This window comes from Parambassis ranga, chromosome 22 (assembly GCF_900634625.1).
Source record: "Parambassis ranga chromosome 22, fParRan2.1, whole genome shotgun sequence".
Lineage (NCBI taxonomy): Eukaryota > Metazoa > Chordata > Actinopteri > Ambassidae > Parambassis > Parambassis ranga.
Window position 1 is genome coordinate 8,992,967 of NC_041042.1, and position 13,799 is coordinate 9,006,765.

At 43.9% G+C, this 13,799-nt stretch overlaps 3 protein-coding genes across 4 annotated transcripts in view; all 3 read right to left on the reverse strand.

Moving 5' to 3' along the window:
- Positions 1 to 681, reverse strand: part of hmgcl (3-hydroxy-3-methylglutaryl-CoA lyase) — a 2,918-nt gene extending 2,237 nt beyond the window's left edge. Inside the window, exons 1-3 of the mRNA XM_028395273.1 lie at positions 553 to 681; positions 305 to 388; positions 16 to 123 (exon numbers count right to left, since the gene is read on the reverse strand). Of these exons, the coding sequence (XP_028251074.1) occupies positions 16 to 123; positions 305 to 388; positions 553 to 642 (282 nt within the window). The 5' untranslated portion in view covers positions 643 to 681. The remainder of the gene's footprint in view (positions 1 to 15; positions 124 to 304; positions 389 to 552) is intronic.
- A 784-nt stretch (positions 682 to 1,465) lies between these two features.
- Positions 1,466 to 4,888, reverse strand: zbtb8a (zinc finger and BTB domain containing 8A). Its single transcript, XM_028395247.1, has 4 exons — positions 4,674 to 4,888; positions 2,645 to 3,522; positions 2,381 to 2,550; positions 1,466 to 2,242 (listed from the first exon to the last, which is right to left on the reverse strand). The coding sequence occupies exons 1-4, from the start codon at positions 4,736 to 4,738 to the stop codon at positions 1,925 to 1,927; spliced, it is 1,431 nt and encodes a 476-aa protein (XP_028251048.1). The 5' UTR covers positions 4,739 to 4,888; the 3' UTR covers positions 1,466 to 1,924.
- A 226-nt stretch (positions 4,889 to 5,114) lies between these two features.
- On the reverse strand, positions 5,115 to 8,365 carry gale (UDP-galactose-4-epimerase). Of its 2 annotated transcripts, none has more exons than XM_028395269.1 (12): positions 8,234 to 8,365; positions 7,792 to 7,827; positions 7,536 to 7,665; positions 7,288 to 7,400; positions 7,061 to 7,174; positions 6,608 to 6,784; positions 6,415 to 6,528; positions 6,246 to 6,312; positions 6,084 to 6,169; positions 5,907 to 5,984; positions 5,576 to 5,690; positions 5,115 to 5,470 (listed from the first exon to the last, which is right to left on the reverse strand). In XM_028395269.1, exons 3-12 carry the CDS (start codon positions 7,654 to 7,656, stop codon positions 5,406 to 5,408), a joined length of 1,050 nt encoding a protein of 349 aa, XP_028251070.1. In that variant the 5' UTR covers positions 7,657 to 7,665; positions 7,792 to 7,827; positions 8,234 to 8,365; the 3' UTR covers positions 5,115 to 5,405. The 2 variants fall into 2 exon arrangements, with proteins under 2 accessions (XP_028251070.1, XP_028251069.1); XM_028395268.1 differs by having other exon boundaries at positions 7,288 to 7,403.
- Between the last annotated feature and the right edge of the window lie 5,434 nt (positions 8,366 to 13,799).

The following is a 13,799-nucleotide window of genomic DNA, read 5'->3' on the forward strand; positions in this document are numbered from 1 at the left end:
AGTCTAAATACCCACCTGTGGAACCCATTTTGGAGACACAAAGCTGGTGGCCTCAATGACTGGCAGTCCTGACTCTGACAACATGTTAATCAGACTGATTTTGGCCTCTGTTGGTACAAGGGTCTGAAAGCATAAACAAAACAAAGAATAAATGACACTCTTGGTAAATAACTGAGGGACTCTACTGGTTAATAATACCAAAAATAATACATGAGATGGGCACCTGCTCCCTCTCTCGGTAAAACAGTCTCTTTAGAGCGGTTTTAACGTTATATAAATAGATAAATTCATTACGTAACATTACCTTCTCATTTTGAAGACCATCTCTGGGTCCCACCTCCACTATTTTCACTTTTTCTGGAAGCACTTGACCTGTTCTTACGCCAGCCTACGATACGAACACACAGAAGTTAAATGAGTGACCCGGACCACCACAGGACAAGTAGCATAGCTAGCATAGATGATGCTAACGGCTGCTGTCCGTCGTGGGGGCACGCCGTGCACGGAACAACCTGCTGAGAGATTAAAAAAGCGCAAGAAAACAGCCTTTACCTTCGCTGCGGAGCTGAAGGCCAGGTACTGCTGACCCATAGCTGAACTCAGAGTGCTTCTGTTTACAAGCCTCATAACGGCCGCCATCATGGTCCAGCCTACGAACTGACGTCACGCCTTCCTCGGAAGCGGACTGAGTCGTCTCATGTGACACATGCGCCGCGTGGGCGCCATCTAGAGGTCGGATAGTGGCATTGAGAGATCAATAGTGAAGAAATTACAAAGGTTACACACATTTAAAGACAATTTCAACGTTATCAACACATTTAAAGCTGCTGTTAGAGTTGTCATCATTTCATATTTTCAATATTGTTACGTGCCGGTACTCGTTTGTGGTGTGTATGTCTGTGTCTCTGCTTTCTGTGCAGGTTCCCAATGCTTCCAGTGAACCAAGTGGATCATCCACACCAGAGTCAACTTGGTCCTCATCAGCAGAAGTATATCAGCTGGAGGTGTGCACATGGCCGGGGCCAGTGGGCCAACTTGTGGACGCTCCCACCATGCGTCTTTGCTCCGTCCAGAGGGATGAGAGCATGATAATTAGCACTGATCTTTTTAGTTTTGCTTTTGTGTTTGATTTACTATTTTTGTTATTCATTTAAGTAAATAAATTTAATTTATAGTCACCGTTTCCGACTGCTGTCTCTTCCTCAGGCCTGGGTAACATTATTGTGCTTCCCCTCATCCCCTGGACTAACTGGGGAACGTAACAATATACTAACTACACCTATATGCTATTTATTGTATTGTGCAATTTTCTCACTATTTAAACTAATTTTTGTTGAAGACCCCGAAACAAATGTATAAAAATATCTTTAATGTGTCCAAAAGTTGAAAAAACAAACAAATAAATTAGACTTGTGTTTGTATCATAGTGCATATCATAACCAAACATTAAAAGCACTGCAACCGTGAGACTATAAAAAAAAAACGTTTTTTGAAAATGATTATTTACTTCCCCTATAAGGACAGGGGAATCAGTGGGAACATCATACTGTCTTTGTCACTTTGAGTTGCTTACATGCCAGCAGAAAGTCCCAAAAAGCGGCAAAGGTGTGGTGCCCTGTCATGCACATGAAAAAAACACACTTATTGGAAGGTTTATCATATACTTAGATAGTAACAAAGGAAACACTGAATATGCATGCTTTGGATACTGCATATTTTTATGAAGCTTAAAAAAAGCTGGTTTAGGAGTTAACCAGTTGCGTTTAACTTATAGACAACTAATATATCATAAATGTGTGTATTTACATCAGTGGGTCCCATATTTTATGCATAAATTCACTTTCATGGCTTTAAAACCCACACATACAGTCAATATTTGGACATGCACATCTGCACACACACACACACACACTTTGGTCCCATTTCACTGCAGCTCATCATCGCTGTCGTCCACTTGCTGGATGATGAGGTCGGCCCCCGAGTCTTCGGCCAGGTCATCGTCATCTGTCCCCATCCAGCTCCTCTTGGTGTCTCCCTCCTCCTCTCCATCCACACCCAGCAGCAGAGCTGGCTCTTCGTTGGAGCCCTCTAGATTGTCCATGGAAATGTCGTCACATCCCACTTCCTGGATGCATGTGGTGCACATGCGGTAGCGTCGTGTGCCCTCACACACCACATGCCCAGTTTCCTCTGTAACCTGACACTTACATTTCCTGCACACCAGCTTCCTGGCTTGATGGATCTGTGGAAACAAACAGATTAAAGATTGTGATTAAAGTGTATGAAATATCAATGTCATGTTTTTTTAGTACTGGCTTGTTATATTATGGCTTGTGCTAGGTGTCAGATTTAATATTACCTCCTAGTTGTTCAAACCTACCGTCTCAAAATGGCTGCGGAGATGCTCCAGGCGAGTAAAGCGCTTATTGCAGGCTTGACACGGGTATGGCCTCTCCCCTGTGTGACAGCGCAGGTGACGCTTCAGATCTGCCTTCCTCTTCACCGTGTGTGTACAAAAGGGACATTTGAAGCGCATGATAGGATTGGAGTCTGCAAAGAGAAACACAAACTGTTGACATTTGGCAGTTCCTACACTCATCTTTGTTCTATACAACACAACTATGGATTGTCTATTTTATTATACCTTTATTAAAATGTCCAATAACGCCCACTATCGGTGGTAGAGTTGCATACAGCTCCTCTGCTTTTTCAGCCTTTTGTGTCCTCGCCTCCTGAATGTCCAGGTCCTCATGCTGGCTGGAGCGAGTGTTGTGGGTTGCCTTCCTTTTGGTCCCCCCTTTTCCACGCCGACGCTCTGATCCAGGCAAAGTGTACAGAGGGTCCTGAGGATCCTGCAGGTCCTCTGTGTCTGCACTGAGATCATTAGCAGGGCTGCTTGGATTGGTCTTCAAGGCAGAAGCTGAAGTATCTTGGTCTGTGTCTTTACCCATAAATCCAGACTGGGATCTGGAGTTGTCTCGGGTCCAGAGTGCAGGTGGTGGGCTGACAGAGCAGGGGCCTTGCTGCTGCTGCTGCTCTGTGGACTTTTCTCCTGTTACACTGGTGAAACTACAGGAATCTGACAAGCTGAGGCAGCGGTCGCTGTCTTCATCTTTCACACTGATGTCCAAGGAGGATTTGATGAAGTTCTTGCAGTAGTTGATGACATTGTTCATCTGCAAGTAGCTGGCTGCAGACATGACCTCAATCACATTGTGACTGGAGAGATCCAACTGGCCGGAGTAGATGAAATCCAGGATGACGGTAAAGGTCTCAGGGCTGAAGACATCGAAAGTGGCGTTGATGGAGTCGGGCAGCCCGTCGGGCCCTTGGGACAGCAGCATGCGGAAGTAGCCGCTGCTTGCGAACAATACATTGCGATGGGCCCTGAAGAGCTGGCCCTCCACCAGCACACTGCAGTCACAGAACAGCTCCTGGCGGCGCTGCTGGTTGAGCTGCTTCAGCAGGTTGCTTTGGTGAGCGACTGTGATGTCAGCTGTGTTGAACCACCTCTGAGGCTGCCTGCAGGAGACAACATGACCGCACTGTTACTGTATGTAGCACAGACTTGTTGCAAATCACAGACGTCCTGTAGACCTTGTGGACAGATGAAAGTGAGATGCTTCCATCTTCATGATCTTGAAAGTATGAACCCACATACACAAATACTGTAACTGTGATTTTGCATTATTTAGGGATACACCGACTCCTGTGTGTCAGGATGAACATGCTACAGAAATAAACACCCTCTGTCAATTATCTCATCTTTGTCTCTGCACTCTCTAAGGTCCGCCCACCTGACATCTTACTGCATTGTGATTTGCTGGAAGACACTTCAGTCAAAATCATCTTCTAATGGGTTACACCCGACTCCAGTCAGAGAGCATCGGGTGACAAATCCTTAAATCATCCCTGAGGACTAAAACGTAGAGCGCACAAGACATCCCTCATAAATCAGACGCGCCAGATTTGGTGGGTAGAAAGGAGAAATAAACTAACAATGCCGGAAATGCAGCGCAAATAAAGAATAAAATCAGCCGTAACCTCATTTGCAGCAGTTGTTATTTGACAGTAACCTATTTTACCACGCTCACACAGGCTCTGAATAACGCTTTTAATTAGCTATGCGATATTCGCTGACAGGCTGCAGCGCCCGACGACGCACGGTGCAACACCCGCCCGCCAGACTCTGTACTGCTTTACACAGCACACGAAACCAAGACTAATATTTAAACCGAGCCATTTTCCATGAATTCAGGCATCATTCGACCTACAAAACGACATTAGAGTGCTGCAGTCCTGCGAGAGAAAAGCGGGCAGCGGCGCACCAGAGCAGCCCAGTCTGTCCTGGAGCGACGCCCACTTCAGGCTACAGCCAGCACACAATAGAAAAACAGACACACAAACCTCCAGCAACTGTGCAAGCCGCGAGCTGAAAATTACATGTATTCATATTGTATATCAGCCTGGGGATGTGACGCGCTAAATACACCCGTTTTGATCCTTAAGACCACCCCCACCTCTCGCTGGAGGTCCGGAGAGCGCAGCGAGCAGCGGGGAGGATTTGCCTGCTGCCCAAACCAAGCGACTCTTTCCCAGGCGCGATATGTCGGCAGGACCCGCTTACGCCCCACGCCGTGATAACCCCCTTGACAAAATCCATCGATACTCACTGGTGACTTGATTCACCCGGCGCCCGATAGAGTCTACTGGCTCCTAAGTCTGCCACCATATCCATTTTTAATTTCGTTCTGCCTTTTTTCCCCTCTGCTCTTTTTTTTTCTCGTCCAGGGTCCACAGTCAGGCACTTCCTGCTCAGCCCTAAAGACCGAAACCCGGTTAGAGCGACTGGAGCACTGTGCTGACGTGGGTGTTTATTAACTGGGTGCCCGAGGGTTCAAGGAGCCATTTAAAGCCCCAGTGCCTTGTTTAAATGTCTGTATAAACCCTGATACCTCACTGTATACTGTATACTGCAGGGATCTACTGACCCTACAACACAGGTACAACTCTTTTATCTGTCATGTTATTACCATATGTACACATATTTTATATGACATGCAGTATAGTGAATGCCTCACCATGGTTTAGCTGTTGATTTATGAGCCAGAATGTAATTTTTTTCAGTAAGAAAATTAATTTATTATATCATTGTTATGGATTGCATATAAGAAAAAATAAAGAGCATAGAAAACATACCCATTGTTAAGCCCTGAAATAGCAGAACAAAAGATATTTAGTTCCTTCTAATGTAAAATCATTGCAAAATAAGCTACCTGTAGTTACAGTTTTGACAAAATTAAACATGACACAACATAAAGATTTCATTTTCCCTTGAGGTCTTGTGATATATAAAATGAGGAAGTTGATGGTTCACTTTGGCCACACTGGATTTAAAAGTCGCATCAAGAGGCTGTGCCATTGGTGAATCCTTTGGGGTTCATGGACTGCCAGCGCCACAGGTCCTCACCTACACAGAAAAGGGATGAAAGAACAAACAGAGAAAAATAATGGGAAAATATTTCAGCAACTCCATGTTAAAAAGAAGTTGTGGTGGCAGTGTAGCTGTCCTTACACATTCTTTCTAGGTCAAACTCAGCCTTCCAGCCCAGCTCCTTCTCAGCTAGACGAGGGTCAGCGTAGCAGGATGCTACATCGCCTCCTCTCCGAGGGGCGATCTTGTATGGGATCTGTAAAGAGGACACATTACGTCAATTACATTAACAAAGAATTAGAGTGGTTTAGCCTAAATAAAAGGAGTGGATCAGAGGCCGTGCTTAACCTCACTGGATAAACATGATGCAGTGAGATGTACCACATCTCTTCAATTACTCTCAGAGGGACACACAATACAAACACACATTCTAAATCTAATTGGGAGAGTAAAGAGCTTTTCTGTCACCCACCTCTCTCCCTGATGCCTTCTCCATGGCCTTAACCATCTGGAGTACTGAGTAGCCTCTTCCTGTTCCCAGGTTGTAAACCTACAGACACAAACACAATAATGCCAGAGCGCCAATAAATACCTGAAGTTAACACACGACCAGAAAATGTGTTTTAAATTGTGCCTTCTTCAAATCTACCTTGCACCCGCAGTTTTCTTTCAGCTTCTTCAGAGCCGCTATGTGTCCCTTTGCCAGATCTACCACGTGGATGTAATCTCGCACACCTTCAAGAATCAAATCATTTGACTTATTCAGGGTCTTCTTTCACAGAATCTGCACACCGCAGTAGAAATATCTTACCAGTGCCATCAGTTGTATCGTAGTCATTTCCAAATACACTGAGACAGTTTCTTCTCCCAATAGCAACCTACAAATGAAGCAAAACATACATATTACAAATGAATACAACATACAACTGGAATACACCTCAATAAGATGCAGCTGTGTACGTGAGTGAGGTTTCAGGTACCTGGGCTACATATGGCAGCAGGTTGTTAGGAATACCCTGAGGGTCCTCTCCTATCAGACCAGAGGAATGTGCTCCAATTGGATTAAAATAACGCAACAGCACTGCATTCCAGTCCTGCACACACAAATAGGGAATAATCAGACACATTGTAGAGCGTAAGACTTTGACTCTCTGAGTGTGTTTTAGACAGCACCTTCTCGGCTTTACAGTGGTCCTTGATCATCTCCTCGATGAAGTACTTGGTCTTGCCGTAGGGATTTGTACAGCCACCAGCAGAGTGCTCCTCATCAATAGGTAGGTGCTGGGGGTCTCCATACACTGTGGCCGAGCTGCTGAAGACCAGATTGTGCACCTTGTGAGCCTGCATCACCTGGGACACATGCAGATGCACACAAACACGGCACACACATACAGTCAGCGGCAAGCCAGGATGCAGCCAACACCACACACACGCATGACTTGGGAGTAAGTAGAAAGGCTGACATGGTGAGCTCCACACATCAGAACTGATGAGCGGTTGCAGTGTTAAGGTTTATCAATTCAATTTCAAACAAAGGTTAATGATAATAATATGTTCACACTGAAAGGAGGGGTGATGCACAGATTTAATGCAAGACAGCTGACAACAGTGCAAGGTAACGCATACCTCAAGCAGGTTCATGGAGGCGGTGAGATTGACTCTGTAGTAGCGTAAAGGCTGCTCCACCGACTCCCCGACTGCCTTCAGGCCGGCAAAGTGCATCACAGCACTGAAAGAGTGCTGCAACACAGAAGTACAGGAGGAGGGTATACAGGTTCAAATAAAGTTTATGTTATTTGATTCAGCACATAACTGGAAAACTGATTCAGGTTTGACAAGATGAACTTTCTGACCTTTTTAAAGAGTTTCTCCAAGCCAGGTCGGTCCAGAAGGTCCAGTTCATGAAACTCAATGTTGGTGTGCAGAAGCTTTTCTATTCTGCGTATGCTCTCTGCTACGTCCCCCTCTCCTCCATTCACAGCAGGAAGTAGAATACACACACACACACAGCAACACAAGATCTAAGTAGACACACTTGGAGGAATTATATGATGGTGTATCATGTTATTCATTACCGTGTTATTCCAGTAATGGAGCTTACCTCGTACAGCATTACTGAAGTTATCCACTACAACTGGCTGGTAGCCTGCTTCAATGAGCTCCACCACACAGTGACTCCCGATGTAGCCTGCTCCACCTGTCACCAGCACCTTCTCTGCCATTCTTTGGTCCTGTTAAATGAAACACACACCACTAAAGCAAAACGCCTTGAGGCACTCCTGATATCGCTTTTGTCCGAGCCTCTTTGAACACACCTGAAAAGTCTGTTAGATACAACTGACAGATATGTGACTCACCTGTATTGTCCCACGTCAGCAGGTTGAAGCCTCAACCTGTCCAACCACAGGAAACAATTAAGAGTGACTAAAAGTTACACCTCAGCGCAACTCTGTTATTTATACTGTTTAGACTCCAATATGTTACTACATGAATAAAACAGAATCAGAGACAGTACAGATGTGTCAGGCTAGATCTTTAACAGAATCCATCCTTCGCTGCAAGGTAATTTAATTCCAAGAAACGAAAGAAATTGCTAAAATAAAGACAAGACCTCACTACATAGACGTTTTAGTAAAACTACCATAATGTAGACACTAAATTTAGTCAGTTAAATCCAATCGAGACTAAATTACTTAACGCCGAAGTCTCACTTATTCAACCTAAACACAACGTCTATAAAAAATGACAAAATTAAACCACATTGTACAATATAATCGTGAGTGTTTGCATTATACTTACTGGAATGTCCTTTAAACCTCCTGACGTCTCTTGGTAAAGAAGCAGGTAGAGTAAGACGGTTTATCTGTCAGTTCATACAGTGGACATTTTTTACTTCCTGTAAAACGTGGAACAGAGTTAAGCAAATGACTGCTGCGCAACTTCCTGTCTGTGCTCCTTTAAAATAAAAGTACAAACGATCCAAAATCGGAAACTCACAACGGAAATTGCAGTTAGGTTTAAAGTCTGCTGAACAGTCAGCGATTTGGTCTTGCACCACCACGCTGGGTGAACACGATGCATGACAGACTTCAGCATATTTAGTCTTCCGGATCTTATGTTGAAGCAGGAAGCGGATACATTCTCCGCATTACTGCTGCCTTCATCGTCCTCCACTCCCACTGCCGGGGTACGTGAACGCCTCTCATGCGTTGACGTCAGACAGTACTTAAGGAAAACCACGCCTTTGGGACGCTCAAACAGGAGGGTGTTTGTTTCTGAGCACCCACCTCTGTTTACAATCTGAACTGCACCGGGCGGAGAAGGAAAAAGTGCCACGTTACTTTAAAAAAGACACTGAAGCCTCAGATACAGGTGATCAGGAATGACCTAAAACAAATACAATGCATCTGGAATTATAGGCTATATTTACATAAAAAGGAAAGGAGCAAATAAAGACAAAATAACAACACATTAAAATCAAATCAAAGTTAAAATATCAAGACTCAACAGACCTTCTATGTGACCCAAAGCCATATAGGCCTAATAAGCATGGCCTGTAATATGGAAATGTCTTAAGAAGTGGTATAGGATAATTTATTATTTTTGTGAGTTTTCAAGACCACACTGGTACAGCTGAAGTAACAACATTATACATGCTCGCACAAATAGGACTAATCCCGTGAGACAGTAACACCACAATACATTTCTTATGGTTTAAACCTTCCTTTCCCACACAGCACATTTTCAATCCACAACCTCCACAACTCCCAGAGAATCCAACAGATTCTCTTACATCCTGTGCCATTTCTGAAGCCTGTTTGCCAGTCCTGTCCAGCCCACAGAGTCTCTGGCACAGGAATAAAGGGAGGATGGAGTCAGGAGTAAAGCAAGATGAAATGAAGTGGATACCTGAGAGATGAAGTTCGCTCACGTCATTCATTGCAAATACCGTCTCTTTGTTAGAAAGGATGTGGAGCTGATGAAGAAATCTCAAGGGGAGAACATAATTCAGCAGGGGTACATGGTAATAACAAAAACCAATCCAGGCATTCAGACAAGGACTGAGGAGAAAAGACAGAAGGAAACGTTTAAATCGCAGAGGAGGAACAATATGTGACTGCTATCCTCTGGTTCACTGTGTTGCCTCTGTTTCTTATTCAAGCATTTGTTTCTGACTTTGTGCACTCAGGTCAGCAGCATGGCTCACTGTTGTTTGTGTGTCTGTATATGTATGAGTATATGGGTGCACACTTCCCTCGGGCTGCCGCCCCAGCACCGTGGATGGCTGCGGCTGTGGGAGGAGGGTGAGGGCTGCAGGGACTGTGACCAGCACCTCTGCCGTCCAGTGCTGGACGACTGCCCTGCAGGTCTGGTAGAGGCTGTAATCAGTGTGCGAATGTGGAGGGGCAGCAGTGTGACCCAGATGGAGCTCAGAAGTTCTATGGCCACTGCGGAGAGAAGCTGGTGTGTCAGAGGAAATTTCCCAGGAAAGGACACAAAACAGAGCCAGAGCCCACATGTGTGTGCAAGCAGACAGGCCCCGAGTGTGGCTCCGATGGGGGGAAATATCCAAATGTTTGCCAGCTGAGAGAGGCTGCCAGCCGCAGTAACTCAACCCTGAAGATCACAGGAGAGGACCCTGCTACTTTGGTTACTGCACTCTTTTCTTACACTTACTCTTACACTGAGTTAGTTAATATTATTCACTTCATGTTTCCTTGAGTATTGAACCACTGGGTGCTCCATTTCTTTTGCCACAGCTCCCCAAATTCTTCGATGTCCCAGAAATCTCTCCAGATACACAGGCAAAAATATCATCTTTGGCTGTGAAGTGTTAGCCCACTCCCTAACCTTAACTGGACGAAGAGGGGCAGTGACCACATCCTGCCAGGAGACGACCAACACATCTCTGTCCAGGTGTGAAGAGAGATTCAGTTATCATTCCTTATTCACAGTATAGAAACATAAAGACATGCTTGGTTAAAGGGGCATTCCACCTATTTTTATCACAGGGACCAGCATAGTGCAATACACTGAAGCATCACTGAAGTTCAGTGATTATAAAGCCTGACCATTGACCTAATGATGTGTTTGTTGTCAACTGGGAACTGAGAGATTCTGAAACCATCAGACAGGCTCACATTACCACTAAAGAAATCATCATGTGTCTTTTTGTTCTCCATCTGATAAAACATCAGACAATGGTTCACATTTTGTGGAACAAGTAACAGGGTGACATCAATGTTAGTGAGGCACATCATATGAAAGAAGAAAATGAGTTGTGCCATCGACCTTTAATTTAATTTGATCCTTTTCCAGGTCCTACACATCAGCTGAATGGCTTTACTTTAGAGTAAAGTGATGAAAGGAGCTGTGGAGGACAAAGTGGAAACCATCGGTTGTTTGGATGGAGGCAGTGGTGATGCACAGCTGGTGTGTAGAGATTGGTTTATAAGTGCAGTTAAACAACAGGATTTACTAACTAATGAGCTAAGCATCTGCACATTATTACAGTTTTACTACTGTACCATGCACCACAACTATAAATCATTTTTGTAAGCCTTATAGTTATTAATTTGTGTATTCACCTGTGTTATATAACACCAATATACTCTGCTGTCCATTCAAATCTGGCAGAACAATTCCTGAACAAGTGGACGCCATATCCAATTTATCCATAAGAGCAGAGAAACTTTCAGAACTGATTATGTGACATGATTGATACAAATTACACATCACAAACATAGATGGATCCTAAAGTAAAGTTTCCATCATTTCCTCTTCATCACTCCACCCAGAAAACATACAGTACATTTGTTCACTGAGAAAAAAAAGAAAAGAAAAGTGAGTGATGGATGGAGTGAGAGAGGGTGTGACCATCCACAGGGTCTCCATCTGATTCTCTTCATCTCTCTCCACCTGAGTGCCAGTTAATCCTCCCCTCATCCCCTGACTCCCAGCTGGATACACCAGCTTCTTTTGAATGGCAAGCTGCATTAACGCTGAGGAACTTTCCCCTGCTGTCTGTTAGTAAAAGCTGATTGGAGATTACAGGCCTGCTGCAAAAACACAGCCCTCCATCTCATCTCAAATCGCTTTCTACCCTTTCCTCTACTTCATCTTCTCCTCATTTTTATCTTCTTAATCCCAGCTCTCTTCCTTTTCAATGTCATCAACTTTCACTTACTACATTTTTTGCCTTTACTCATTGCTCTTTCTTGACAGCTGAATGACAAGACAGATGAGTGTAGAAGGAGAAAAGGGGAAGAAAAAAAAGCTTCCCCTCCTGAGTGGAGCCAGAATGATGTCATGGGGGCATTTGTCCTCCTGGTGTGGAGGCTTCCCTTCCTCTGCTAATTACCTTGTACAAACTCGAATCTGATATGGCGGATATGAGGCCCAAATACAATTATTGTGGGCTAACAAAGAGATATTGAGATTCAGGGAATGAGGGAGAGACCGCAAGTGAGATAGAAGGAAAGGCACACACACAAACACACGCGCGCACACACACTTGCATACCCTCCCACACATACACAAACACAACCACTTGTCCTTCCCCTCCATTCCCTCAGATAGGCTAATGTTATTACTGGGGTAATTATCCTCATTAGTGCCAGCAGCTGTAGAGAGCCCATTGCTTGCTGTTCTAACTCCACCCCGAACCTTTCTGTCTTCACATCCCTCTTTGTTTTCCCTAAATCTCATTTAGGAGACTTTGTCTTCATCCTTTTACATCCAATATATATAAAACAGAGCTCATCAAATATCCAAGTAACCTGTCCTTTTGGTGTAGATGGGGCAGTAATGTGCACTGTGCTGTAAGTTAGACTGAACCATGTGCAAAGTCAGGAAAACTGATATTTATGAAATAATTAACAATTTAATCTCACAAACAAAGAATAGAAAGCAGGAATTGTGATCTTAAATTTAAATTTAGTTGTATTTTTTTCATCTAAAATTGGCACGTTCCAGGTTTTTAACAATCAAACACTAGGTGGCACTGTTTAGTCAACTAACCTCTTCAACAGCCCTTCAGTGCTCCATCTTTGGCACAGACCTTCTCCCCTCTCATCTGACTCATGTTTTACATCCCTCCAAACCATCTTTCACCAAAGAAAATTAGCTGTCATTGTCCTTCCTCTGTGGATACAATGAAACTTTCAAATTGGAAACGATAGCACAGCTACAGATTTTAATCTATGTTTATATGAAAATGATGCCCCTCTTGCTTTTTAACTTTATTTTCTATCTGCATCTTTATAGAGAAATTATGAGATCAACAGCTGAAACAGGCAGTTTTATGCACAGCCTCCCTCAGCTCTGTGAGATTGCCTTTTGTTTTATTGCCAGGGGCTTGTGCGGACAGTAGGTAACCTGTATACTGCTAAGCCCCGGATCAGGCACTAAATGTCATGCATAGCCTGTTTTTATTGGCTGATATGGCCTGTTGTGCCCTTCTCTTTTTCCTGGAAGCCATTGTTAAAAAGCTGGTTGTTAATGCTGCTGACCAGATGGGCTCCTTTCCCCCGCAGGTCTGACTGAGGGTGTTTACCATGCACTGGGCTGTGGATAACAGGTGAGACTACTGCTGGCTTGTCAGCCAATCAGAGAGCAGCAGATGTCTGGCCTCTGCCTGTAAACCTTTATTTGGCATTTGGGGCCTCACGGGAGTGAGTTTGACGATAACACTGAATCAAAGTGAATTCTGCTTTATGTGTTTTTTTTTACACAAAGCTATTCTATGAAATGTTCCTTACACATGTCTTCTATAAAAACCTCCCATGAGTCTCCAGTACTCAATATCTTTGCAAAGCTGGGATGAATAAAAACATCTTTTTGTGTATCAAATATTTCAGATGACAAACTACCCAGCCATTTAATTTTCATTTCATAAAGTTCAGACATCATTTCGAGAAATGTTCCTTCATCCCCCGTGTAACAAAATGTTTCCAGCATTAGCTGGGCAAACAGTGAACATTCCTTTCCCTTTCCAATTCAGGCCATCTTAAATTACTGCAATTTGGTATCATGGCAACAGCAAAGGTACGGCCGGGCCGGGGATTGTTGAGGGACAGTCTTTTAAAGCTTTGAATCAATTTGCCTTAATGGATGACCTGTGTCTAGCATGCATGTATGGATTAGTTTGGCTGGAGCACCTGTCCCTGTTCTGTCAACAGCAGATCAGATTACTGGCTACACATTCACCTGGCTGACACAACTTCCTGTGATTGACAGTGCAAGAAGTCTTTAGTCACGACTGCCACATGTAGAATTATGAAAGTCACAAAAGTCATTTCAGACAACAAAGAGGTGATTTTACAACAATTTAGGAGACGTGTGGTGAGGAAAATAACTTTTAGAT

Coding starts and splice junctions, on each gene's coding strand:
- gale (XM_028395268.1), bottom strand. CDS start 7,656: ATGGCAGAGAAGGTGCTGGTGACAGGTGGAGCAGGCTACATCGGGAGT. Junction 7,175..7,287: donor TGGAGAAACTCTTTAAAAAG/GTCAGAAAGTTC, acceptor TCTGTGTTGCAG/CACTCTTTCAGTGCTGTGAT. Junction 5,471..5,575: donor GTTTGACCTAGAAAGAATGT/GTAAGGACAGCT, acceptor TTTTCTGTGTAG/GTGAGGACCTGTGGCGCTGG.
- zbtb8a (XM_028395247.1), bottom strand. CDS start 4,738: ATGGATATGGTGGCAGACTTAGGAGCCAGTAGACTCTATCGGGCGCCG. Junction 3,523..4,673: donor CCGGGTGAATCAAGTCACCA/GTGAGTATCGAT, acceptor TGTCTCCTGCAG/GCAGCCTCAGAGGTGGTTCA. Junction 2,243..2,380: donor TCCGCAGCCATTTTGAGACG/GTAGGTTTGAAC, acceptor TTGTTTCCACAG/ATCCATCAAGCCAGGAAGCT.